Source organism: Caretta caretta, chromosome 9, assembly GCF_965140235.1.
Source record: "Caretta caretta isolate rCarCar2 chromosome 9, rCarCar1.hap1, whole genome shotgun sequence".
Classification (NCBI taxonomy): domain Eukaryota; kingdom Metazoa; phylum Chordata; order Testudines; family Cheloniidae; genus Caretta; species Caretta caretta.
In genome coordinates, this window is record NC_134214.1 from 87,897,675 (window position 1) to 87,923,184 (window position 25,510).

A 25,510-nucleotide genomic window follows, 5' to 3' on the forward strand; every position below is an offset into this window, starting at 1 on the left:
GAAGTCTCACTAAAGAGATCAAAAGGTGGGCAGAGAGACTGACCTATGGTCCATATTCTTTATCTCTAGAGCTGCCCATTTTAGGTGAGTTAAGGTACATTAGTGGAGCAGAATGGTGACACTGGCACTGTAGCGGAACATGTTTGTTGATAAAAAATAATTCATATTCCAAAGCTTTCAGTCTGGCCCCTTTTGCAAGAACTAAAATCACATTGCCAGTAAATGCAATACTGTAATTAAAGAATGATAAATGCAATAAATGTTAATACCCTTAAGAATTTACATGTATCTCGGAAATCTAATTCTTTGCCTTCTTCAGACTCATGCCCAATACTGTGCAATGGAAATGGAGAATATGAGAAAGGTCACTGTGTATGTCGCAATGGATGGAAAGGCCCAGAGTGTGATGTTCCGGAAGAACAATGTATTGATCCAACCTGCTTTGGCCATGGTACTTGCATCATGGGAGTATGTATTTGTGTCCCAGGATACAAAGGAGAAATTTGTGAGGAAGGTTTGTGCTATTTCTCTTATTTCTACCGTTTTAGTGTGTTTTGTTTAAATTGATGCCATCTTTGGCATTTAAATCCTTAGGAAACCATGTTGATTTTAATTACTCTTGAGAAATAGTAGGATGCTTCCTGGTAGGTAACTTCACCAGGTCATGGGAAGCATGTTAGGCTTCCAAATCCTATTTGAAGTCAATGGGATTTAGGCACCTACTTCTCATTTGTCAAGGGACACAGAAAACGTTTTTATGTTGGGGGCTCAAGTTACAAAAAATAACAGTTCACCTGGCTGTTGAATAACAACAACTATTGAATATTGTTTTTCACGCCATCTAATTATTATTGCAGGGACAATCCTCTGCCAACTCAGTTTGTTCTCTACAACCCAGGAGTACAGTTCTCTGATAGATTTCAAGCAGCTGAGACTTTCTCTTTCCCTGGAGTATCAGCTCACTCTTGGTTGCCAGGCTGAAGGTCTCTCCTTAGCAGGCTCTGGCTCCTTTCTACCCTGGCTGGGAAATGTCTCAGCAAGAATGGGTTCTTATTCTTGTGAAAAGGAATATTCTGTATGCCTGAGTGAGGGTTACCTGCCTGTACTTCTCCCAATATTTCTGCAGCCAGGCAAACTGTTTCCCTCTCCAACGTAGTGCACTCGCCACCTGTCGCACCCCTTCTGTCAGGGGTGGATGCTGCAAAGGGTTTTCTCTGGCCTTCTCTGGCCTTCTACTGGCCATCTGCTTCTCGATAGGTTTTCGGTGGCTGAGTCCTCTGGCCATGTCACGTAAAGTTCAGTCCCCCTTTGCGGTAACAAAAGGTCCAACTGAAAGTCCAAGCAATAATTCTTCTGCCCATCTCAGGTTCCACTGACGAGTTCTTACTGGCCCTCCCTCCAAAAGCCTAACTTGCTCCTGCAGAGTTACTCCTCTGTTGCTTGCTGAAGGATCCTTACTGGCTCTCCGTCAGGGCCTCCTTCCCCAGAGCCTAATCTGCTCCTGCATTTGGGCTCAGGGGTTGGTAAGAAAATCCAAGCTCACCTTGTGCTGCTTCCCACAGCCTGTGCTCAACACAGCCTCTCTTTGGTTCTCAGGCCTCTTGTTTCTCAATTCTTTGCTGAACTTATAAGTCTTCAACCGTCTCGAGCTCCACGGAAGTACTTTTACTGATCCTGTCTCAGGGCCTCCCCCCACAGTAGCCCAACCTGCTCCTTCAGAATTCTCCCTTTGTTGCTTCTTGTCTTAGCAGGTTTTCCCTCACTGCTTTGCTTCCCCAGGGTCTCTGGCAGCTTCCTCTAGGGATCCCCCTGGTCCTTGTAGGCCCTAGTTCTGCAATCTTTCTCCCAAACTGAGTTCTCCATTCTGTTTGTATAGTCTTTTCCTAACCTTTTCACAGCTGATGTCACTAATTATCATTAAGTTGTCATATCACCATCAGCTGGGGGCTAACTGCTTGGTCACAAGAAAGGCTGACCCTGACTTGCCTTAATGTGCCAGCCAGCCTGTCACACCCTCCTTCCCCAGAGGCTTTTGATCTTCCTGCTTTTTCTTTGCAGGAGGAGCTCTGATCCCCTCTCTAGGGAAACCAGAGATAGGTTCAGCTAGCTACCACTCCCCGGGGCTGATTCCCAGATCCTGATTGGCTCTTTCCCTCCTCCGCCTCCCAACCCCACATGACTATCAAATGCTCTTTTAACAAAGGGATGTGGGAGGCCAAATGTCATTGTGAAACCATGCTTTGATTTTTTGGCTGTCCTTTAGCTGCCTCTGACCCCAGTCCTATTATGCATAGGAAATAAACGGCCTCCAACTGCCATCTAATTTATAGTCTTTTCCTTGTCAGTCTGTGGCTAAGAGAGGAACCCAGAAGGTTACAAAGCAAAATATAAAAGCAGATGTTTTTTAGTGTAATCAATAGATCCAGGTGTAGGCTGTTTCTTCATTATGTCACCTAGACTGTTCTACAAAGAACACACTGACTATATAAAACCAAGAGGCCATCTAAGTGCTTCCATTTGCCAGAGGCTAACGTGTGTTTTTTAATTAGGCAATCTTATGCCATTCTTTTTAAGTTAGTAGTGACTGAGTGAAATACAAAAACAAAGTGTATATTTTCAAGGTGCTAAAATGAAATCACTTAAAACATTGCTGAAATAAAAAGAAAGAAGCTATGCTTCTAATAACAGGTGGATCAACTTCTGCTGGTTGTAGCATTCACCATCATGTTTCTACCATCATATAGAACAGAAACCAAAAGTCAGTTGCCTGATACTGTTGGCATTTCTGAGAGACCTCATCAACCACAATGTAAATCTTTCCCTGGGCATAACTTTGGGAAACAAGACCATTCTTTCTGTTCATCCTGATTGATGATTTTCAATGGCTCCATTATTATTAAGCTACTGGTAGCATACTTTGTTTCCACTAGTATACAGCTTTTAGATACAAACTACTTTTGACTAAGTACACAGATGAAACTTTCACACAGTCCAGATTCTCTAATTGGAAAAAGGCATGAGACAAATACGAGAGGAAAATATCTATCATGAAGCAGTTGATATTCTTAAAAAGGCCACAAAGAATGTTGATATATGTATTCAGTACTCTAGGGGGGAGATTAAAATAGGAAAGCCGAATGAAAATACTAAGTGTTGTCTTATCCAAGGACTTGCACTGCAAGGCCATCATACTGAGCAAACTAAACTGCACTTTTAAGTGGGTAGAGGTAGAGCTTTTTTTAACTGCTTTGTTTGATCCTGATGTTTCGAAGTGGCTGAAAAAGAATCAAAACAAATTCACAAGTTCAGTTATTCAGAATCAGATACTGGAAATCTTACACTCTCTTACAATCTTAAGCTTTCTGGAAAGTTGCATGCAACTATGTAGACGAAACAACAGACATCAACCCAGAGCAAGTGGTTTAATGGCTGCAGCATGAATGATAACATGACATGAACGTACACGAAGAGTTCATTGGATTGCACAGTGTAGCCCCTACATTGGTGGAGGTAGTCGTACTAATAATAAAGATATATTATTGTGTCTAAATCTGAGGATCAGCAACTGTTGCGGAAAATGCTATGATGGTGCCACTAACATGGCAGGCTTAGTAGCAATTGTAGGAACCAGAGTGAAACAGGTGAGGAAACTATACAAGAGCTAAGTAGTATTCTTTATTATGTACTCACAGTTGTGGCATGATTTGCATGAAATGCTCTATATCAGGACATTAAATATGAAGTGTTAAGTGTATCACCAGGGATCTGTATCTTCTCCCCAGCAAATTGCACTTTATGCGGAAGCACTGGCTTCACTTTCTGAAAACTACCTTGGACTGTGTGCAGATTGGGAGGTTGTGAAGAACGCAACAAAAGATCCTGAAACAAAACTTCAAATTGGTTTCATCGCAGCTCTCATAGAAAAGTTTAACTTCCTCGCTGATATTGAATTAGGTCAGAAAGATGGTAGACAGTCCATGCAAAACTCTGCAAGTGTTAAATATTTCAGCAATAGAAGGCCAATCTGTTGTGAAGATGACACTCAGTTCATCTGATTGGATGGTCTTAAGTAAAAGCTATAACTTTATCTGGGAGCACATCCATCAAAAATGTTTAAAGTCAGAGATAGTTGGAATGCCTAAACTTCCAAGGAAGAGAGAAATTGCCAAGGAAATGCAAATAGGGACAGGAGAACCCAGCTATACAAATTCAGCAAAGGAATTTTAAAAGTACACATACTTCAAAGAAATTATCTTAAAATGTCCACTATTCAATATCGATTTGTACAGAAAGGCTACAAAATTATTCAAAATCTTGAAACTCTCATAACATCTACTGTATTTTCCACTGCATGCAGCTGATGAAGTGGGTTTTAGCCCACGAAAGCTTATGCCCAAATAAATCTGTTAGTCTCTAAGGTGCCACAAATACACCTAAATTAAAGTTATTCACTAGAGCTTGCTCAATATTTAAGGAACAATTTAGTCCAAATTTAGAACAAATTTAGCCCTTTTGTCTGTTTGCAAATTGTTCATCAGTGATTATGATTTGTATGAGTCTGGTCATTATCCGTAATTGCCCAGTGTATATATTTTGTGAACATGTGAGTTCTTCTTAGTGAGTATTTAGTCAAGGATTCATTATTCGAGATTGGTGGATGACCAGGTGATATTGTTTCAGGTACAGATTCTTGGATCCAAAGCCAAAATTTACTTTCCACAGATATTTGTGAGAATAAAACTTTTCTTTTCCAATAGGAAACAAAATATGGTGCAAACATACCTAATGAGAAATACTAAGCAGTATTCCAAAAATGTTAGGTAGTATCTCTCCCCACTCTGTGCCCAGGTCTATTATTGAAATACCAGTATGGCTGGGCTGGGTCATTACCTGATAGACGTATAATAATGTAAAATAATCTACATTTTAACAAATTGTCTATATAAAAATGGACATGACAGGTGAAGCCATTATGATCTCTGGAGGTCTCTATTATTACATGAAGATTGCACTGGCGTCTCATTTTAGAGAGTGAAAAAAATGTCTATGCATATTTCTGGCTGTGACTTAAAGGAAATGTGGACAAAGGCTGTCACGTGGTTATATGCACACACTGTTGTGCCTGAGTATCATAAAAGATTCACTGTTGTTCATCATCTTGTGTAACATACATAGAGTAGTTTAAACTATAAATGTAATTAATTGAGTTAAATAAAGGTGAAGTGGTAACCTTAATTTCTTAATTTCCTGCATATTCAAGTCTAATGAGCCTGAGTAAAGACTACTAAAGTGAGTACTTTAAAATACTAATGTGAGTAAGGGTTCCAGGATTGGGCCCTTTATAGCACTTTAGTATAGTTTTGTTTCCTCTTTATCTGTTAATATTGCTCTGCTTGAACAAAATGTTTGCACAAGAGCCATTTTATTGCCTATTTAAAACAACCATTTATGTTGTATATTAGAAAATCAATGTAAAAGTGTCAGTGGTATTCACTAAATATTTTATTTATTTTTCTCCAGAGGATTGTTTAGATCCTATGTGCTCTGGCCGTGGTGTCTGTGTTCAAGGGGAATGCCACTGCTCTGCAGGCTGGGGAGGAGTAAACTGTGAGACATCTCTTCCTGTATGTCAAGAGCAATGCTCAGGCCATGGGACTTTCCTTGTGGATACTGGCATCTGTAGCTGTGAGCCTAAATGGACAGGTTCAGACTGCTCAACAGGTATACTTAAAAATTTTTCTTTTTTAAATAAAGACTATGAAATTCTTGTGTTTTCTATTCAGTTTCTGTTAGGAAATACTATACTACAGTACATCAGTGTTAATAAAAAAACAATTAATATGATCCAATATCAGACTTTGTGGGACGTGAACATGGAAATTATTTTGGCAGCTCCTGTTTTCATGTTGTCGTGTTGCAAAGATAAATTAGGTTTTTTTCCTATGACAAGCATCATGATTACATGACTGTATAACAGCTAGGGCACTATGCCTGTGAGGGTCTGAATGCCTTTGCTTTCAGTTGGCGTTAAGAGTGCTCAGCACCTTTCAGGATCAGGTCTTCAATGTATGGTAATAATCCACAGCAAAGGAGACCACGAAAATATCAACAGTCCTGGGATGAATGGAAGAACATTGCCTACACCCAGTAAATCATGGGCAACAGAAGCCTCTGGCAAAAATAAATTCTAAAAGAAAAATGAATTCCCATCTGCTGTGCTGGGATAAAAACTAACTTCTTCCTTAAAGGACCATCTAGGTTTAATCCCATTCAATTTGTTTAAGTGCAAGTGCAGAGTGATCTCACTATGTACTTTTAAAAGAACTGACTGTGCTCGGGACAAGAAACTATTTAACATTTGATTCCTGTAATAGATCATGTCGTTTCCAAGATGCATGTCTCTGTCATTTTTTTATTTTTTGCTCATAGCTTATGAGGCTCAGTCAATGATTATAGCATTAGCTGTCCTCTCTCTCTCTCTCTCTCTCACCACAACACAAACTAGATCCGAATGATAGATTTTTCTGAATACTTCGCAGTACATCTAATGCTCCAAGCTTGCAAGGTTCTGAGCATCTCCAGGGAGTTGCTGTAGATCTTTCAATCCCACTGGAGCCAAGCATGCATAATTGGACCCCCTTTCTTCCTTCCAGATGCACAGATAACATTAATGACAGTTAAATACAGGTACATATGGGAAAAGACTTCCTAGTGTTTTCTCTGTAAATGTATCACTAGCTAGAAACCTCAGTTCAGCAAAGCAATTAAGCACATGCTTAAGTCACATTGAATTCATTAGTTAAGCACACGCTTAAGTGTTCTGATGAATTGGGACTATAGTGCCCAAAATGTGGGAACATTTATAAGCAGCAATATACTGAACTGCCAGTAATTCTGAACGGTCAGTGAATGGTTGTTCTAAAGACTTTTCAGCATTCAGTCCATGCCATGGGATTAATAATACATTTCATCTCATTATGAGCCTGTCGGATATGATACTTCCGTTGATAAGAGTTCCGTCTATTGGCTTTCAATAATATGAAAACCCTAATGCTCACATTTTCATTATAAGTGTCTCATTATATGCTGAAAATGTTCCCTAAAGTAATATACTAGTATGTCCATTAATAAAAACAGATAATAAGAGGAGGTGGTTCTGTGACTGCATGTGATTATTGTTGCCAGGAAACTGGTTCCTTGTCAGTGGAGAGAGTGGGGCAGATCCTGAGTCCAGCTGAACTGCACACAGGGCAGGGTGCAAAGGTCATGTAAAGCTCACTATTGTGTTCCCTGATGCTGAGACTACTGTATGCAGGACAAGTCCCTTGTGTAAGTTTGACCAGCCTGGGTATGCTGAGTTTTCCCTCTATAAAGGTATCGCACAAAGGAGTCAGACAAAGAAAAAAACAACCCAAAACAAAACAGTTAAAAGTTCACAATTTAAAAATAATTAGTGCAAAAACTTTTAGCTCCTGCAGCTTAGAGCTGGCCATTATTTCACATTGAGAAAGTAGAGATTTGCCAAGTATTTTGAGGGGAAAATTCACTGTTGTATAGAAAAGGAGTACTTGTGGCACCTGAGAGACTAACCAATTTATTTGAGCATGAGCTTTCGTGAGCTACAGCTCACTTCATCGGATGCATACCGTGGAAACTGCAGCAGACTTTATATACACACAGAGAATATGAAACAATACCTCCTCCCACCCCACTGTCCTGCTGGTAATAGCTTATCTAAAGTGATCATCAGGTTGGGCCATTTCCAGCACAAATCCAGGTTTTCTCACCCTCCACCCCCCCACACACAAATTCACTCTCCTGCTGGTGATAGCCCATCCAAAGTGACAACTCTTTACACAGTGTGCATGATAATCAAGTTGAGCCATTTCCTGCACAAATCCAGGTTCTCTCACCCCCTCACCCCCCTCCCAAAAACCACACACACAAACTCACTATCCTGCTGGTAATAGCTCATCCAAAGTGACCACTCTCCCTACAATGTGCATGATAATCAAGGTGGGCCATTTCCAGCACAAATCCAGGTTTTCTCACCCCCCCCCCCACCCCCATACACACACAAACTCACTCTCCTGCTGGTAATAGCTCATCCAAACTGACCACTCTCCAAGTTTAAATCCAAGTTAAACCAGAACATCGGGGTGGGGGGTAGGAAAAAACAAGGGGAAATAGGCGACCTTGCATAATGACTTAGCCACTCCCAGTCTCTATTTAAGCCTAAATTAATAGTATCCAATTTGCAAATGAATTCCAATTCAGCAGTTTCTCGCTGGAGTCTGGATTTGAAGTTTTTTTGTTTTAAGATAGCGACCTTCATGTCTGTGATTGCGTGACCAGAGAGATTGAAGTGTTCTCCGACTGGTTTATGAATGTTATAATTCTTGACATCTGATTTGTGTCCATTTATTCTTTTACGTAGAGACTGTCCAGTTTGACCAATGTACATGGCAGAGGGGCATTGCTGGCACATGATGGCATATATCACATTGGTGGATGTGCAGGTGAACGAGCCTCTGATAGTGTGGCTGATGTTATTAGGCCCTGTGATGGTGTCCCCTGAATAGATATGTGGGCACAATTGGCAACGGGCTTTGTTGCAAGGATAAGTTCCTGGGTTAGTGGTTCTGTTGTGTGGTATGTGGTTGTTGGTGAGTATTTGCTTCAGGTTGCGGGGCTGTCTGTAGGCAAGGACTGGCCTGTCTCCCAAGATTTGTGAGAGTGTTGGGTCATCCTTTAGGATAGGTTGTAGATCCTTAATAATGCGTTGGAGGGGTTTTAGTTGGGGGCTGAAGGTGACAGCTAGTGGCGTTCTGTTATTTTCTTTGTTAGGCCTGTCCTGTAGTAGGTGACTTCTGGGAACTCTTCTGGCTCTATCAATCTGTTTCTTTACTTCCGCAGGTGGGTATTGTAGTTGTAAGAAAGCTTGACAGAGATCTTGTAGGTGTTTGTCTCTGTCTGAGGGGTTGGAGCAAATGCGGTTGTATCGCAGAGCTTGGCTGTAGACGATGGATCGTGTGGTGTGGTCAGGGTGAAAGCTGGAGGCATGCAGGTAGGAATAGCGGTCAGTAGGTTTCCGGTATAGGGTGGTGTTTATGTGACCATTGTTTATTAGCACTGTAGTGTCCAGGAAGTGGATCTCTTGTGTGGACTGGACCAGGCTGAGGTTGGTGGTGGGATGGAAATTGTTGAAATCATGGTGGTATGCATCATCGGTATGCATCCGATGAAGTGAGCTGTAGCTCACGAAAGCTCATGCTGAAATAAATTGGTTAGTCTCTAAGGTGCCACAAGTACCTTTTCTTTTTGCGAATACAGACTAACATGGCTGTTACTCTGAAAACTGTTGTATATATACTGAATTTGTTTCCCATAAAATGTGCAAAAGAATTCTGGTTCGGTATGTGGGCTCACTGTAGCACCTTTGGCACAGAATCTCCAAAATAATTAATGTCTATTGTGTCAATGGGACTTATGGCTTGGGCAACTGGGCACTTAGCAAAGGAATCTGATAGACCCCATTGAATAGTTGTAGGGAAGATACTGCAGGTTTATATGTTGGGGATCCTGATTTTCTTGTTTGTTTCTTGCTTCCAAAACTATTTCAATGCATTTTTGCAAGCTAATCTATTTTTCTTTCTTACTTGCTTCCATTAATCAATAAGGAAAATACCTCTTTCCCTTTCTACCTTCCCCTGACTTGTCAAGAAAGAATACTTGTATGATCACCCACGTGAATCTCTTTATAGCTAAGTATTACTGGTCTCTCCTCTTAGATGCATCTCTCTTTATAGCCATTAAACCAGAACCTGGATTGGTGTGACAGCACAATGAACATTAAATTGAAGGGTAGACATTGGCTCACTGGTGGAGACTTTCTTCCTGGGATCAATACTTATTGTGCCTACTGAGATCAAAGCATGATTTTAGTGAGAAAGGAAAACATCAGAAGAGGAAATTAACAGGGTCAGAGTAAAAAGAGCCTTTACATGAGGCTAGTGGTTAGAAAAAATCATGAATTTCTTTAGAATGAGTGGGTTGGAAAGGGTAAACCACATACCATTCATCTACATTCAGGAAGCAATGAAAGCCTAGTAAGTCCTTACTAGCAATAAATCAGGCAGCTTCAGACATTTTCATTTTTCCTAGCATCTCTTTGTATTTCAGGTCAGAGAAGCAAGATAATCTCTATCAGTAGTGTGGAAATTATATTTGTAATTTGACTACAAGAATATGGGACCTGCAGTGACCTTCTTTAAATATGGGACCTTCTTCCCTTTTTTAAAGATTGGCACTACATTAGCCTTTTTCCAGTCTTCCGGGACTTCCCCCGATCACCATGAGTTTTCAAAGATAATGGCCAATGGCTCTGCAATCACATCCGCCAGTTCCTTTAGCACTCTCGGATGCAACGCATCCGGCCCCATGGACTTGTGCATGTCCAGCTTTTCTAAATAGTCCCGAACCACTTCTTTCCTCACAGAGGGCTGGCCACCTCCTCCCCATGCTGTGCTGCCCAGTGCAGTAGCCTGGGAGCTGACCTTGTTCGTGAAGACAGAGGCAAAAAAAGCATTGAGTACATTAGCTTTTTCCACATCCTCTGTCACTAGGTTGCCTCCCTCATTCAGTAAGGGGCCCACACTTTCCTTGGCTTTCTTCTTGTTGCCAACATACCTGAAGAAACCCTTCTTGTTACTCTTAACATCTCTTGCTAGCTGCAACTCCAGGTGTGATTTAGCCTTCCTGATTTCATTCCTACATGCCCGAGCAATATTTTTATATTCATCCCTGGTCATTTGTCCAATCTTCCACTTCTTGTAAGCCTCTTTTTTGTGTTTAAGATCCGCAAGGATTTCATTGTTAAGCCAAGCTGGTCGCCTGCCATATTTACTATTCTTTCTACACATCGGGATGGTTTGTCCCTGTAACCACAATAAGGATTCTTTAAAATACAGCCAGCTCTCCTGGACTCCTTTCCCCCTCATGTTATTCTCCCAGGGGATCCTGCCCATCAGTTCCCAGAGGGAGTCAAAGTCTGCTTTTCTGAAGTCCAGGGCCCGTATTCTGCTGCTTTCCTTTCTTCCTTGTGTCAGGATCCTGAACTCGACCATCTCATGGTCACTGCCTCCCAGGTTCCCATCCACTTTTGCTTCCCCTACTAATTCTTCCCGGTTTGTGAGCCGCAGGTCAAGAAGAGCTCCGTCCCAGTTGGTTCCTCCAGCAGTTTCACCAGGAAATTGTCCCCTACATTTTCCAAAAACTTCCTGGATTGTCTGTGCACCGCTGTATTGCTCTCCCAGCAGATATTGAAGTCGCCCATGAGAACCAGGGCGTGCGATCCAGTAGCTTCTGCGAGTTGCCGGAAGAAAGCCTCGTCCACCTCATCCCCCTGGTCCGATGTTCTATAGCAGACTCCCACCACTACATCACCTTTGTTGCTCACGCTTCTAAACTTAATCCAGAGACTCTCAGGTTTTTCTGCAGTTTCATACTTGAGCTCTGAGCAGTCATACTGCTCCCTTACATATAGTGCAACTCCCCCACCTTTTCTGGCCTCTTTGTCCTTCCTGAATAGTTTATACCCATCCATGACAGTACTCCAGTCATGTGAGTTATCCCACCAAGTCTCTGTTATTCCAATCACATCATAATTCCCTGACTTTGCCAGGACCTCCAGTTCTCCCTGCTTGTTTCCCAGGCTTTGTGCATTTGTATATAGGCACTTGAGATAACCCGCTGATCGCCCCTCATTCTCAGTATGAGGCAGGAGCCCTCCCCTCTCACACGCTCCTGCTCGTGCTTCCTCCCGGTATCCCGCTTCCCCACCTACCTCAGGGCTTTGGTCTCCTTCCCCCGGTGAACCTAGTTTAAAGCCTTCCTCACTAGGTTAGCCAGCCTGCTCGCGAAGATGCTCTTCCCTCTCTTCGTTAGGTGGAGCCCGTCTCTGCCTAGTACTTCTCCTTCTTGGAACACCATCCCATGGTCAAAGAATCCAAAGCCTTCTCTCCGACACCACCTGTGTAGCCATTCATTGACTTCCACGATTCGATGATCCCTACCCCGGCCTTTTCCTTTCACGGGGAGGATGGACGAGAACACCACTTGCGCCTCATACTCCTTTATCCTCCTTCCCAGAGCCACGTAGTCTGCAGTGATCCGCTCAAGGTCATTCTTGGCAGTATCATTGATGCCCACGTGGAAAAGCAGGAAGAGGTAGCAGTCCGAGGGCTTGAGGAGTCTCGGCAGATTCTCCATCACATCGCAAATCTTAGCCCCTGGCAAGCAGCAGCCTTCTCTTTTTTCCCGGTCAGGGCGGCAGATAGATGACTCAGTCCCCCTGAGGAGAGAGTCCCCGACAACCACCACCCGCCTCCTTCTCTTGGGAGTGGTGGTCGTGGAACCCCCAACCTTAGGACAGTGCATCTCATGCCTTTCAACTGGCGGAGTCTCCTTCTGCTCCCTTCCCCCAGACGTATCATCTGGGCCACTCCCCACAATGGTACCTGTGGAGAGAACATGAAAACGGTTACTTACCTGTATCTGCATTGCTGGTACATGGACGTTCCCCCTTCTTCTTCTGGAGGTCACATGTTGCCAAATTTCTTCACCATCCTCCTGTCCCCACTGCGCAGCCTGCTCTGAATCTTGAGAACCTTGTGCCCATAGAAGCATATCCTGACGTCTGTCCAGGAAATCTTCAGATTCTCTTATGCAACACAGGGTCGATACCTGTTGCTCCAGACCTTGAACCTTCTCTTCCAATATGGAGACCAGCTTGCACTTTGTACACACAAAGTCGCTTCTGTCCTATGGAAGAAAGACAAACATGGCACATCCAGTGCAGGTCACAACAGCTGAACACTCCCCATTCATATTACCTTCCTACTACGAGCTTCCTCGGGAGATGCAGTAATTACTCAGAGAAGCCGTCAGGGTGCAAGCCTCAGGGGGCTCACCCCAGGCGAACTCCCAGGCAAACTCCTGCTGTTTGCTGCTCTGCTGTTCCCCGCTGCTCAGCTGGTTCCCTGCCGCTCAGCTGGTTCGCGGAGCACCAGCTTTTTAAACAGCTTTTTTTAAACCTGTATGCTAGCATTTGAAAGCTTTCCAATTATTTTCCAAATCAAGGATATATATTTATATAGAGCCAGTGGTATGTGTTAGGATGGAAAGTGCTTTCAATCACAGTACTGAAAGTCATACTTTACCACTAACGGTACATTTACTTATCTCTAGCTGGAATGCCGTAAAGGCAGAATCCATCTTTACTAAAAGTTTGAGTGTGGTAATACTTTAAAAGTTTCTGCTGGTTTGAGAGAGAGTGGAGAGTACCACTTGAGTCAGTAGTTTCTCTCAAAATGGAAGAAACTTGTTAAGTGCTGCCAGTGGAATTTTATAAAAACAAAACCATCAAACCAAATGTACTCCCACACATACTCAAACTCCACCCCCACCCTACAGAACTGGGATATATTTTTGGTAGACCTTTTTCCATCATCGCTGAAAATAACTGTAAAAAGTTGTTCTTTCTCTAATCAACCTGATTCTCCTGATTGATTTATATAGCAATGCCACAAACCAGTGTTTACAGGAACAGAATCCCTTCCAGTTATTCTTGTTTGGCCAGACCTTTTGAAAGCATAACTATCGTAAAAGTGCTATGGTTATATATAGCTATTACTTCATCCAAAAAACTACTCTGAGAGGACTGAAATTGTAAGCTTCACATTCAAAAGTCAAGAAAAGACAAAATAAAGATTGCACGTACGACCTTAACCTCTGTCACCTTCGGGGTGTTCTTTACAACATAGTCTTTGTTATTTCTCACTTAATTTTGTTCTACATTTGTTTGGTCCAGTCATGTAGATAGTTACTCTGAGGTGTATGATTGCTCCCTGGTGGCAGTCACACTGAAGACAGTGTCCTTTTGTCTTCAGCGGGACAATGTTCAGGAGTAAGGTGACTCCTGGAAGTAAATGTTTGCTGAAATAAGCCAATGGATATAACCAACACTGAACTCTGGCATGACTGAATGAATAGAGTGAGAAGAGGAGGCTGGTAATAAAGAGGGAAATGTATATTTATACAGTAATGATGGGAGAGCAAATGCAAAGAAGTACATAAGCGTTGAAAGAGTATTTGGTCAATTACATGTTTTTAAAGTTTACTGAGGCAAGGATTTGTTTCTACTAGCTGGGGTAAGGGATCTTCAAATCAAAGGGGATGGGGCCATTGCCCTAGGCCCCTTTACCAGATCTTGGTGCAGAGTTCATTGCTCCTGAACTCCGCTTGGGGAGGCATTCTATACAAGATCTCCCAGAGCTCTCCTTGAGGCATTGTGATTCCATCCTGATACCTCTTTGGGCAAGTGGCTAAATGTCTCTAATTCAACTGCTAATTTTCAAAAAGCTTTTTCTGAACCTCCTCCTTTGATTCTTTGTCCCACACTCCCTATGAGGGACTCTACTTTCCATAATGTTAAAGGATTGGGAAGTTTCAGGGTAACACTGGGTTAAAATGAGCAACCGTAGAAATGGTAGAGAAACTTGCATTTGTTTTGGTTCAGTACACTGGGGTGAGCTTTTTAATGGTACATGCTATATACAATGATTCTGTATTACAGTGCAGGTGCTTACAGCTAATTTGAGATCAAACAGTGCATTGGTATGTGTTTCCAAGCTCATTTTACTGTCTGGGGAGCATTGAGTTAGTCCATGAAAAAATGGGGTGTTTTTACATTTTACTCATATAAAATTGTTATGTTGAACCTTTGCTCACTGTGGGTCCAGAAAATCCTGATACATACCGGGGCAATATATGTACCAGAAGGATGTATTCATCTAAATGGAATACGTTCTTGACATGGCGGCCCAACATCGTCTGCTCCCAACCCAGGTCTCAGTCGTGAAGATCCTTGACTACTTAATTGCACTTAATACAGGCCAGCCTGTCATTCAGCTCTGTTAAAGTCCAGCTTATGGTGATCTCAGCTTGTCATCTGCCTTTACAGTTGTGCTTGGTCTTTTCTCAGCCCACATTATCGAATTTCTCACAGTATTATTACCATCTTACCCACCTGTCAGAGAATCTACTCCTGCATGGGACCTTAATTTAGTCCTCCAGAGGTTTATGCAGCATCTGTTCAAACCTCTTTCAGAATGCTTCCTGCATTTTCTCACTGTATAGATAGTCTTACTAGTGACTGTCACTTAAGCCAGGAAGGTGAGTGATCATCAGTATTAATGGTTGAACCCCTGTGTGACATTTCATAGGGACAAGTTGGTGCAATAACCTCACTCAAAGTTCATTGCTAAAGTGTCTCAGATTTTCATTTAAACTGGTTGGTCAATCTGCCTGTCTACTTTCTGGAGCCACACTTAGCACTAGCATGTAGCCAGGATTTTTCTTTATTATATTGGAATGGCTAACCCATTCAGACTATTGCCACACCTATTTCTAGCAATAGCCTGGTGTTTTAAAGGTCAAGCCATCTCTTCACAAAGAATATTCAAATGGATAACAAAATGTATCTCACTATATTAACAGCTGGCTGGCATATCCTTCCCACTGAACATCCGCACCCACCCACCGCAGCACAAGCAACTTCCACAATCTGCTTTAGGAAAGTGCCAGTATCAGAAATCAGTAAGGTGTCAACATGGTGTAACCAAGTGATCTTTGTCAAACACTATGCGTTGGAGTTAGCTGCTACATCAGAATCCAAGTGTGAGAGAGCAGTACTTCAATCACTGTTTGACTGACGCAGTTGAAACTCCTCATTCCCATCATCCCAAGACAATACTCCTTGCTAGTCGCCTACAGTTGGACCCACACTGACACATGCTCGAAGAAGAAAGAATGATTACTTACCGCCTAGTACTGTGATTCCTCAAGAACCACATGTTGTTAGTCAGTGTGGATTCCACAGCCTGCTCTCAATCCCCACTTTTCAAATCTTCAGCAACCGGGGGCTTTAAAGAATTGCAAAGGAAATGGGATTGGGTCATGGTCACTCCACCTTTTATGCCCTCACACAGGAGCACGAGGAAGCACAGGCGTACATGTGGACATAGCAGACACTGTTATTTAAAAAAAAATCAGTCTTGCACACATGAGATGTATGAGCACCTACAGTGTATCTGCACTGATCACAGTATCTCGAAGAGCCACAGTTATTGTAGGGTAAGTAACTGTTCCTTTCCGCATCCTAATGACCTTATCCAATGGTCATAAAAAGAGCTAATATTTTTTCTCATCAGTCTTGTAAGCTAATTTTTTGAAAAACAGATAATTCTTTATAATTAAAGCCCTGTAATATTACTCAGAATATAAATTTGAGTGTTTTATGTTCATAATTCTCTCCACACGATGAGTTTTTATTCCTTTCTTCTTTCCTTTTTTTCCCTGGGTTTTCTCTTTGTTCATTGGTCCTTTGGCAACCTCAAGAGTGGAAACCTCTGAAGAAGTCAGAGATACAGGCTTTACCTTCCTTGTAGTCATAATTTACTTATCCATCTGACAGGTGATGATATGCACCAGAGACATCCATTTCCCATTTAATTTTCTCCTTATCCTAAGGGATGTGAACATAAAGCAGAAAAGTGATATTCTCTTTATGGTCAAACTCATTATAAACTGGTTTTTGTGAAAAACTCCTTTCCTGAAAAGGGTCATTCTTGGCCCTTTCAACAGCTCAGCAGCTGTACACCATATTGAATCCTTATCCAGTTGTGAATATGTGTTAAAATCCATTGTGTTCAGCTCCCCACCATATGGCTCACCTGACCTGTGTGGCATAAAGGTGTTGAACTGCACATTTGACAAAATAATAATAATAACAGTAGTAATAATAATAAATAATAATAACAACTAGCTCTTATATAGCACATCTGCAGAGTAAGACACTGATTCTAGTCCTATTACTGGATTATTTTTAATGCCACCAGCAAACTCCACAATAACTGACTTTTTTCTCTTTCATTATTTTAACTACAGTTTTAGGTCTGCATGTACAGAGTTTGAGCCAAAGTTCTTTGAAGTCAATGGGAATCTTTCTGTTGCGTGCTTTGGGACCAGATGCTTATACCCAGATAGAGGCAGTTCTTCACATCACTCAGCAGTGACCCTTCTGGCTGAATGAAGTAGCAGCATCAACAGTCTAGGAAGAAAAAAACCGAGTACTTGTGGCACCTTAGAGACTAACAAATTTATTAACAAAGCTTATGCCCAAAAGCTTATGCCCAAATAAATTTGTTAGTCTCTAAGGTGCCACAAGTACTCCTCAGGTTTTTTGCTGATACAGACTAACATGGCTACCACTCTGAAGTCTAGGAAGAGATACTCATCTAGTTCTGTGTCTGGGGGAATGTAGATGTAACATGGGATCTTGAGACTAAGGGCCTGTAACATAGGACCTTGAGACTAGGGGATAGAAAATGAGGACATGGGAAGAAAATGGAAGATAGAATACATTTTGTGCATTCACAAATGCCCAGTTCCATATTTATTCCTCTAGATCACACTCATGAGTGAAAACAGGCCAGATACTTCAATACACCTGGTGTAATTCCACTGAATCCATTGGAGTTACTCCAGATTTACACCATTGGATATGGCCCAGTATGATTGGTAAGATGATAATGACTGTTCTTTTTATGAGTGCATATGTCCCAAAGTGATTAGGAGTAGATGTTATATATTTAGCATATCTATTTTGGTTCAGCTCTGCACCAGCAAAATTAGTGACAGTTTCACAAAGGGTAAAAATAGATTGACACCATTTCTTCTCTATCTTTTGAAACACAGAACATCTTTAAAACTGAAGTTCTTTGAAAAAATACAAAATGTTGTAAATTGTAATGCAAAGTAGAATAATTTAAAAATAATTAGAAATACACATTTTTAAAGTAAGTGCTTCAAAGGAAAATGAGTGAAGGCATAATACAGCATATTAATATAGCTCAAGACATCTCAAATTGATTTCAAAATTAAACAGCAAAAATTGCAACTTGAAAAAAATTACTTAGGTAAAACCATTACAGAGCAATCAAAAAACTCTTCAAATTTAGGAAATTGCAAATTATGGGTGTCAGTCATTCTGATTTGCCAAGGACAAGGGTATTCACTCAAAACAACACTCAGTAGTGAAAATACCCTTGAAACATCTTTCAGTACATGAGGTAAACTGTCACATATTTTCTATAGCCTTTCTCTTTTGCTCTTTTTCATTCGCATTTTTATAATATTTTCTATTTTTAGCAAATCTAAGGATCTTTTTAATTATGTTATGATCATTGCTCATTGCTTTGTTCTGTAGGGAAGATTGGCATTCTTAATTTTGTCTAACTGTCCTCTTTAATTTGTGGGGAGCTGGTCTATTACTACACTCCAAATTAAAAGGATGATTGAAGTTTCCCCTGTTGTGCATGGTTTGACATTGTAGAAGAGCTCTTTTTACCCCTGTATATTTCATTGAAAAGTGCAAACTATGTGACCAGCTTGATCTGTATTTCCTGTAGAATTGTAAGAGTTTGCAAGAAGCCATCTTGTGAATGAGATTCCTTTTAAAATAATTAGTAGCAGTAAAAGAATGGAATGCTTAATTCAATCACTGGAGAATATAAAATGTGGGAAATTAGGGCAGCAAGAAACACTGTAATAAATAATAATAATAATAATAATAATAATAATAGTAATAACTAATAATCCACTAGATGCTGAAACCAGACCAGGAGGAATCAAAAAGACCGATGCAGTCATTTATTAGTAAGGAGAGGTCAGGGGTGTGAAAGAGGCAATGAAGCAAACTGTGAGACAGTTTTACATGCCAACCCATGCTTGATCCCTTGATCCCTGGTAGTACTTTAAAGAATGCCAAAAAATATTGCCTCTTCTCCTCCCTTTTCCCTCTGAATCTTAAGCTTTCCCTCTGTTCACCCAGTCCTCTTTCAACCATAATTGAAAATATCTACCTTTCCAAAACAACTAATAATTTTGATGTGCTTGGTAGTGGCACTTTGTCTGCTTCTATAGCCCTTACCCCTAGATGGTGCTAGATCTAATATAAAAGAAATCAAGGACAATATTGAAGCATCTGACAGGATTTTGTTTGGAGATGATAAAGTCTTTTCCCTTTCTCTCACATATAGTAAACAGAGAGGCCAAGCAATGAATGTATATGGAGTCTGAGCTCTGCAGTAATAGTGATCTCTCTAGAGCAGGTGAGGCATCTGGCAGGGAACTGTGGAAAAGCTTGCATTGCCACTGACCATGCCATGATACATAAGTAGATGGAGAGAGGGCTTGGGTCTCCAGGGGTGTCACTCTGGTGCCTTTTCCCAACATTGAAATACTTCACAAAATGTAAAGAAAAACAATCTCCAAAGAGCCTAGATGGCTGAGGGAATTAGTAATGAGATACAAAACCTTTCACCTCTCAGTTCACAGGATCAATTCCAACTCAACTTTGAAGGATGAAAGTCCTTACTCTCAGACTGCTGCTGAGTATATGTGAGGTGAGATGTTGGATTCAGTTTATTATGTATTAGGCTTGGTATCTGTTTTACAGTTACCGGTAATTTCCATCCTTATTGGCAGGCCAAGCTGACAGGACCAAGAGTGAATGGCCATGGAGGCTCAATTAACTTCTTGTCACCTGGAGAATGGTCTTTCCAGAGCATGGAGGAGGTCTGTTAGCAGGACAGTGCAGGGAAGCAGCATTGCCACTTCATATTATTCTGTACCTGTTCTAGTTGTGATCCTGTCCGTGGCAGGCCTGATAAGGGCACTGTAATGCACAGCATAGGCTAGATATGATAAGGGCACTGTATACTTACAGTTCAGTGTGAATTAATAGGTGGCCCTCTGACCCCTGGCATTTGGACAGGTCTGGCGGTGGTTCACCCTCGTATCCTGAGCAGCTCATGAAGCATTCATGGAAGCAGCTGTGAATCATGCTATGGCAGCATTATCAAGAAAATAGACTCAGGCCTAAAGTTATAACCCCCAACACTCAGAATGTCCAGTTGTCAGTTATTAAAATGTCCTGACTTGCTTTTCATCATGACCTCAACAGAGTGCAAAGTAATATCTCAGCACAAAATGACTTATTGTAACTACTCTTCCCCTGCCGCCCCCACCCCCACCCCCCCTCCCAAGCCAGGCCCTCCGAATTCACACAGGGCCTAAGCATTTAAGCAAAAACCTATGAGTTTGGAGGGGCTTGTTCACTTAGTTTAGATCTCTGGCAGGAGCTTGCTGTTTCAGTAGTGTCCAGACAATGCAGCATTCTTTTCAATCGGGCCTTCCTAGTCATTGTCATTTTAAGCCTCATCTGACCTCGACAACAACCACACACTTCGTCCTGGCGGAAAATGTCCTTCATAAAAGCTAGTGACCAGGGGTGAAAGTAAGTTAGAGGACTTACCGGTATGCCGGAGTCCTGAGCAGGGGGCATGGCCTCAACCGGAAGAGGTGTGGCCTCAACAGGAAGAGGCAGGGCCTTAAAACACCGGGCCCTTTAAATCTTGATTTAAAGGGCCAGGGCTCCAGCTGCGGTAGTGGCAGCTGGGAGCCCGGGGCCCTTTAAATCACCCCCGAGCTACCAGCCACAGAGGCGGCTGGGAGCCCCGGGGCTCAGGGGCGATTTAAAGGGCCCAGGGCTCCAGCTGCCGCTACTGCAGCAGAGCCCCGGGCCCTTTAAATCACTGAAGAGCCCTGGGGGCTCCCGGCTGCCACCGCTACCCCGGGGCTCTGGGCTCTGGCAGAGCTTTAAAGGGCCTGGGGCTCCGCTGTGGTAGCAGCTGCCGGAGCCCCAAGCCCTTTAAATCCCCGCCTGAGCTCTTCTGCCCAAGCCCTGGGGTAGCAGTGACCGGGCTCCATCGGAGATTTAAAGGGCCCTGCGGCTCCAGCCACCGCTACCGCCCCGGCCCTTTAAATGCCCGCCGGAGCCCCACCGCCACTACCCCAGGGCTTCGGCAGCAGGGCTCCGGCGGGAATTTAAAGGGCCGGGGCAGTAGCGGTGGCTGGAGCTCTGGGGCTCTTTAAATCCCCGCCAGAGCCCCCCCACCCCTCCCCCAGGGCTCGGGCAGCAGGGCTCAGGCGGGAATTTAAAGGGCTTGGGGCTCCAGCCGCTGCTAGCGCCCCGGCCCTTTAAATCCCCTCTGGAGCCCCGCCGCCATTACTCCAGGGCTTTGGCAGCGGGGCTCAGGCGGGGAGTTAAAGGGCCCCGGGAGGGTAGTGGGGGCTGGAGATCTGGGGCCCTTTAAATCCCCGCCAGAGCCCCGCCACTGCCACTACCCCAGGGCTCGGGCAGCAGGGCTCAGGCTGGGATTCAAAGGGCCCTGGGGGGGTAGCAGCGGCTGCAGTTCCAGGGCCCTTTAAATTCCCGCCAGAGCCCCTCCATCCCTACCCCAGGGCTCGGGCAGCAGGGCTGAGGTGGGGATTTAAAGGGCCTTGGGGCAGTAGCAGCGACTGGAGCTCCGGGGCCCTTTAAATCCCCCCAGAGCCTCACCGCCGCTACCCCAGGGCTTTAAATTGCCCTCTCGGAAAGCCGGTCCTGGTACGGCGCACGGGCTTACTTTCACCTCTGCTAGTGACACAAAATGGTGTCCCTTGCATTCAAAGGATTTTTTCTCCTAGTCAGAATCCAATAAAGGGAATTTTTGTTTTATGACAAAAAGCATTAAAATTTGTTAGGCTAAGGAAGTACAAGCACATTTTATTGAAACGTTTACTTTACAATTCAGTGCAAGTTGATTGTTTATAAGAGGCAAGTTTATAGTTCAATCAGCATGCTTAAATTTTGTATTTCCTTTGGAAATTAGTTTCTAAACCATGCTGTGCACTTGAAGGCATAAAGTCCCTTTTGTGCTATGTTTTAATTTTCCTTAACACATTGTGGTATCAAAGTTATGATATTCTCCTTTAGGATCTGCTGACTAAAATTGTGTTGCACAAATCCCTCTAGAATAGTACTTTAAAAAATATTTTATTGTAGTGGCATGATAAATTTAAAAAGCTATCATGATAATATAGGCTACCCGGGGAAATATTCCACAAAGGTTAATTTTTCGCTGAAAATAGAAAACTACTGTCTATCAGAAGGTTAAATGATGAAAGCTTCATACACGTTTCTCCTGCATATTGCTTTATCTGGTTTGTTGATTACTTATATAATCCCAGGGGTGACCACACAAACAGTCGAATTCCTGGGTCTAGTCCACAATAAAGATTTTTGCTTTAAAATGTAGACCTAGTAATTCTTTTAAAAATGCAAAACAAAATAAGTGAACTATTACAGTAATTGAAAATACATTTTACTGGAGATGGAGCAAAGACTCCATGTACATTATCCCATTGTGCAACATACATTCATGCAGTCCAGAGGTGGGCAAACTAAGGCCCGCGGGACACATCCTGCCCACGGGACCATCCTGCCCGGCCCTTGAGCTCCTGGCTGGGGAGGCTAGTCCCCTGCCCCTCCCCTGCTGTCCTCCCTCCCCCATAGCTATGCCGTCACGCAGGCAGCGGGGCTGCGAGTTCCTGCCGCTCCGAGCAGCATGGTAAGGGGGCGGGGGCGGCAGCGGCGCACGTGCGCAGCGGTGAAAAGATTGGGTAGAGGGTCCCAGGGGGCAGTCAGGGGACAGGGTGCGGTTGGATGGGACAGAGGTTCTGGGGCGGTCAGGGGGCAGGGAACAGGGGTGGGATGGATAGGGGGCAGGGCAGTCAGGGAGCAGGGGGGGTTGGATTGGGGGTGGGATCCCGAGGCAGGCGGTTTGGGGTGGGGGGTCCTGGGAGGAGGTGGTCAGGGGACAAGGAGCAGGGGGGTGTTGGATGGGTCGAGGGTTCTGAGGGGGGCAGTCAGGGGGTGGGAAGTGGGAGGGGGCAGATGGGGGTGCGGGCGGGCGCCAGGCTGTTTGGGGGGCAAAGCCTTCCCTACCCGGTCCTCCATACAGTTGCGCAACCCCAATGTGGTCCTCGGTCCAAAAAGTTTGCCCATCCCTGCCCTAGTCCCATGGCTTTGGAAGTCTTGGCTATTTAAATGAACAGATCATCATGGTATAAAGCAGAAGTTCCCACACTGTGATCTAAGGACTGCATTCTGATGGTCTGCAGAAAGCTGTCAGTCCACCCAATGCTTGGCTCATCCTTGTTTCCAGCTATTTCTACAGGAACTCAGCCTCTTGATTGCAGCAGCTACTGCTGAGGGGAGAGACAAGCTGCCTTTAGGTATCATGTGGTTGGTCAGCATGTCCAGGAGAGAAAGAAATTCAACAAAACAATGCCTGCAGAGAAGAGTATCAGGAAGCAGGGGGGCTGAGAAGAATGGAGTGGGTGGCAGAGAAGCACGTGCAAGGGAGAAGGGAAACAGAGGAACTAAACGGAACACACGGTTTCAAAATCTGCAAACTACATCTCTTACAGACAACAGTTAAATATTTTCCTAAAGTTATTTGTTCCATGTAAACAATTGTTCTAGCAGCTAAAGGAATGTGTGGTTGCAAAAGGGATGGTGACATGCGACAGTCACTGCGGTTCTTGCTATGAGAAGTACAAAACCTATGAAGCATGTGCTGTGAATGGGTGGTGTTATCAAAAGAATGGTACAGAGTTGTGGGCTCGAAGAGAAGGGTGCAAGTTTTTTAATCAGGTGGGAGACTGATGGAGCGTTGTACCCAGTCATAAGCTTTGGCTGTTTCAGAAGTGTGTTCACATATACTTTATGTCTTTGCTGAGATACAAATAATACATTTCAGGAGATCATAGGGTTGCTAGCTTGTTAAAGCAAAGTTAGTTCTTCCCTGAAAAATGACTCTAACGTAGCAATGTGGATACCCTGGACATCGTCCCTTTGTTTCCGTATTAAATTAGCTCCATTTTCAAGTAAAACAAGAGACTTTTTTTTTTAAACTGCCAGCCCAGATTTCTCAACTTAGGCTCTGAAAGTCACACTGGGTATGTCTACACTGCACATTAAGCCCAGGTCTCTGGGACCCAGGCTTGTGGACTCTGTTTCCAAGCCTGTGCTTGAGTGTCCACTCTACATTGTAAACCTGGGTTTAAAATTCCTGAACCCATCTCACAGTGTGTTAATACGTCTGTGCGGCACTACACAGACCTTCTGGCATGAATCTGCAGCATCAGTTGCATCCTTGCTGCAAAATGACAGGGCTTTCACCTGAGTCATGGCAAGATTTGGGCTCTGACAAACCCCGCACCAGAATCCTAGAGCCCATGTCCTGAGTACTGATTTGTTGGGTTTTTCTTGAGCCAGAGTCCAGGCTTAGAGTGCAGTGTAGATATACCCACTGTGTCCTTTACTTCTCAGCATCGTCTCCCATCCAAACTTAGCCATCAGTTGCACATATGCAGGTCTGGGGCTGCCTTTGGGTTTGCACAGTTGCATTTGAATTTAAGTTACTAAATAATTATCTCGATTATGTATGATAAGGAATAGTGCCCTCCCTCTCAGCAATGTTGGCTTTGCAGGGGTAGCAGAAGTAAACAGCAGTAGAAATGTATTTTTGTTTCTACAGTCAGATAAATCTCTGAAGGTTGCACGCAGAGAGCACATCCACTGGGTCAATTAAGTGTTTACATAGTCATTTTTCTTAGTAAGCCATATTCTAAGGTGAATTGAGTGAATTGCAGTTGTTATCTACTATATATAAACAGCACTTTAAAATCGTGTTTCTTCTTAATTTAATATTAAGGGTAGAACTGATTAAATAATTCATTGGGAATCATGTAGTCTCTGAATTTAGCCTTTTTCAATAATAATAATAATTGTCCTATTCTCAAATTATCCATAAACCATTTTGTGATTAACTGCGGAAAATTCCTGATCCAGTCACACAGGCTTCTGTTCCCAGAAATGGCAGTTCTCAGGCTTTAAAGAAGCAGTTAAGCCCATCTCTGTCAGCTTTACCAAACTTACCTAATGAATGAGCTCTTTGCCTATTTTATTTTTTTCTAATGGTCAACTTCCAAGGCCTCCTTGGACACATTTCTCACTAACTTTACTGTCTATAATGTCTTTCACTGATTCCCATTTGCATTTCATGATACAGCACTGACTCAGTGGTTTCACTTCTTTCCCCAACTCTCATGTCTACCTGGCTTCTGGCTTCAATCTTGCATCTGTGGGCCTCACACCTGAGGAACCCTGTATTGCATTTTCCTTCTACCAGTGAATTTCTCCATGCAGCCTTGTCTTTGTGTTTCTGTAACAGTTCTTCTATCCCACTCATTACTGGCTCAAAATTCACTTTTTTGCACTGCTTCCTCTCTAGTACTCTGATTGAATGAGCCATACATAGAAAATAATATGCACTGAAAGAAATTCCCTCCTGTTGTTCCCAGATTATTGGGAAGCAGTTTACAGAGCTTGTTAGCCAGAGCATGAATCTCTAGTGACCACTCTGTAGCTGCTCTGCTTACAGCGTGTAAGGCTGAAACAAAGTAATTGAGATAACTATGAAAAAGGACAGTATTTGAC

General features: G+C 43.1%; 1 protein-coding gene across 15 annotated transcripts in view; it reads left to right on the forward strand.

Annotated features, from left to right (window-relative positions):
• The window catches only part of TENM1 (teneurin transmembrane protein 1), a 1,415,133-nt gene that overhangs the window by 1,223,823 nt on the left and 165,800 nt on the right, over positions 1 to 25,510 (forward strand). For all 15 annotated transcript variants that reach the window (XM_075132522.1, XM_075132521.1, XM_048862940.2 and 12 more), the window contains 2 exons: positions 320 to 514; positions 5,521 to 5,721. In XM_075132522.1, the coding sequence (XP_074988623.1) occupies positions 320 to 514; positions 5,521 to 5,721 (396 nt within the window). The remainder of the gene's footprint in view (positions 1 to 319; positions 515 to 5,520; positions 5,722 to 25,510) is intronic.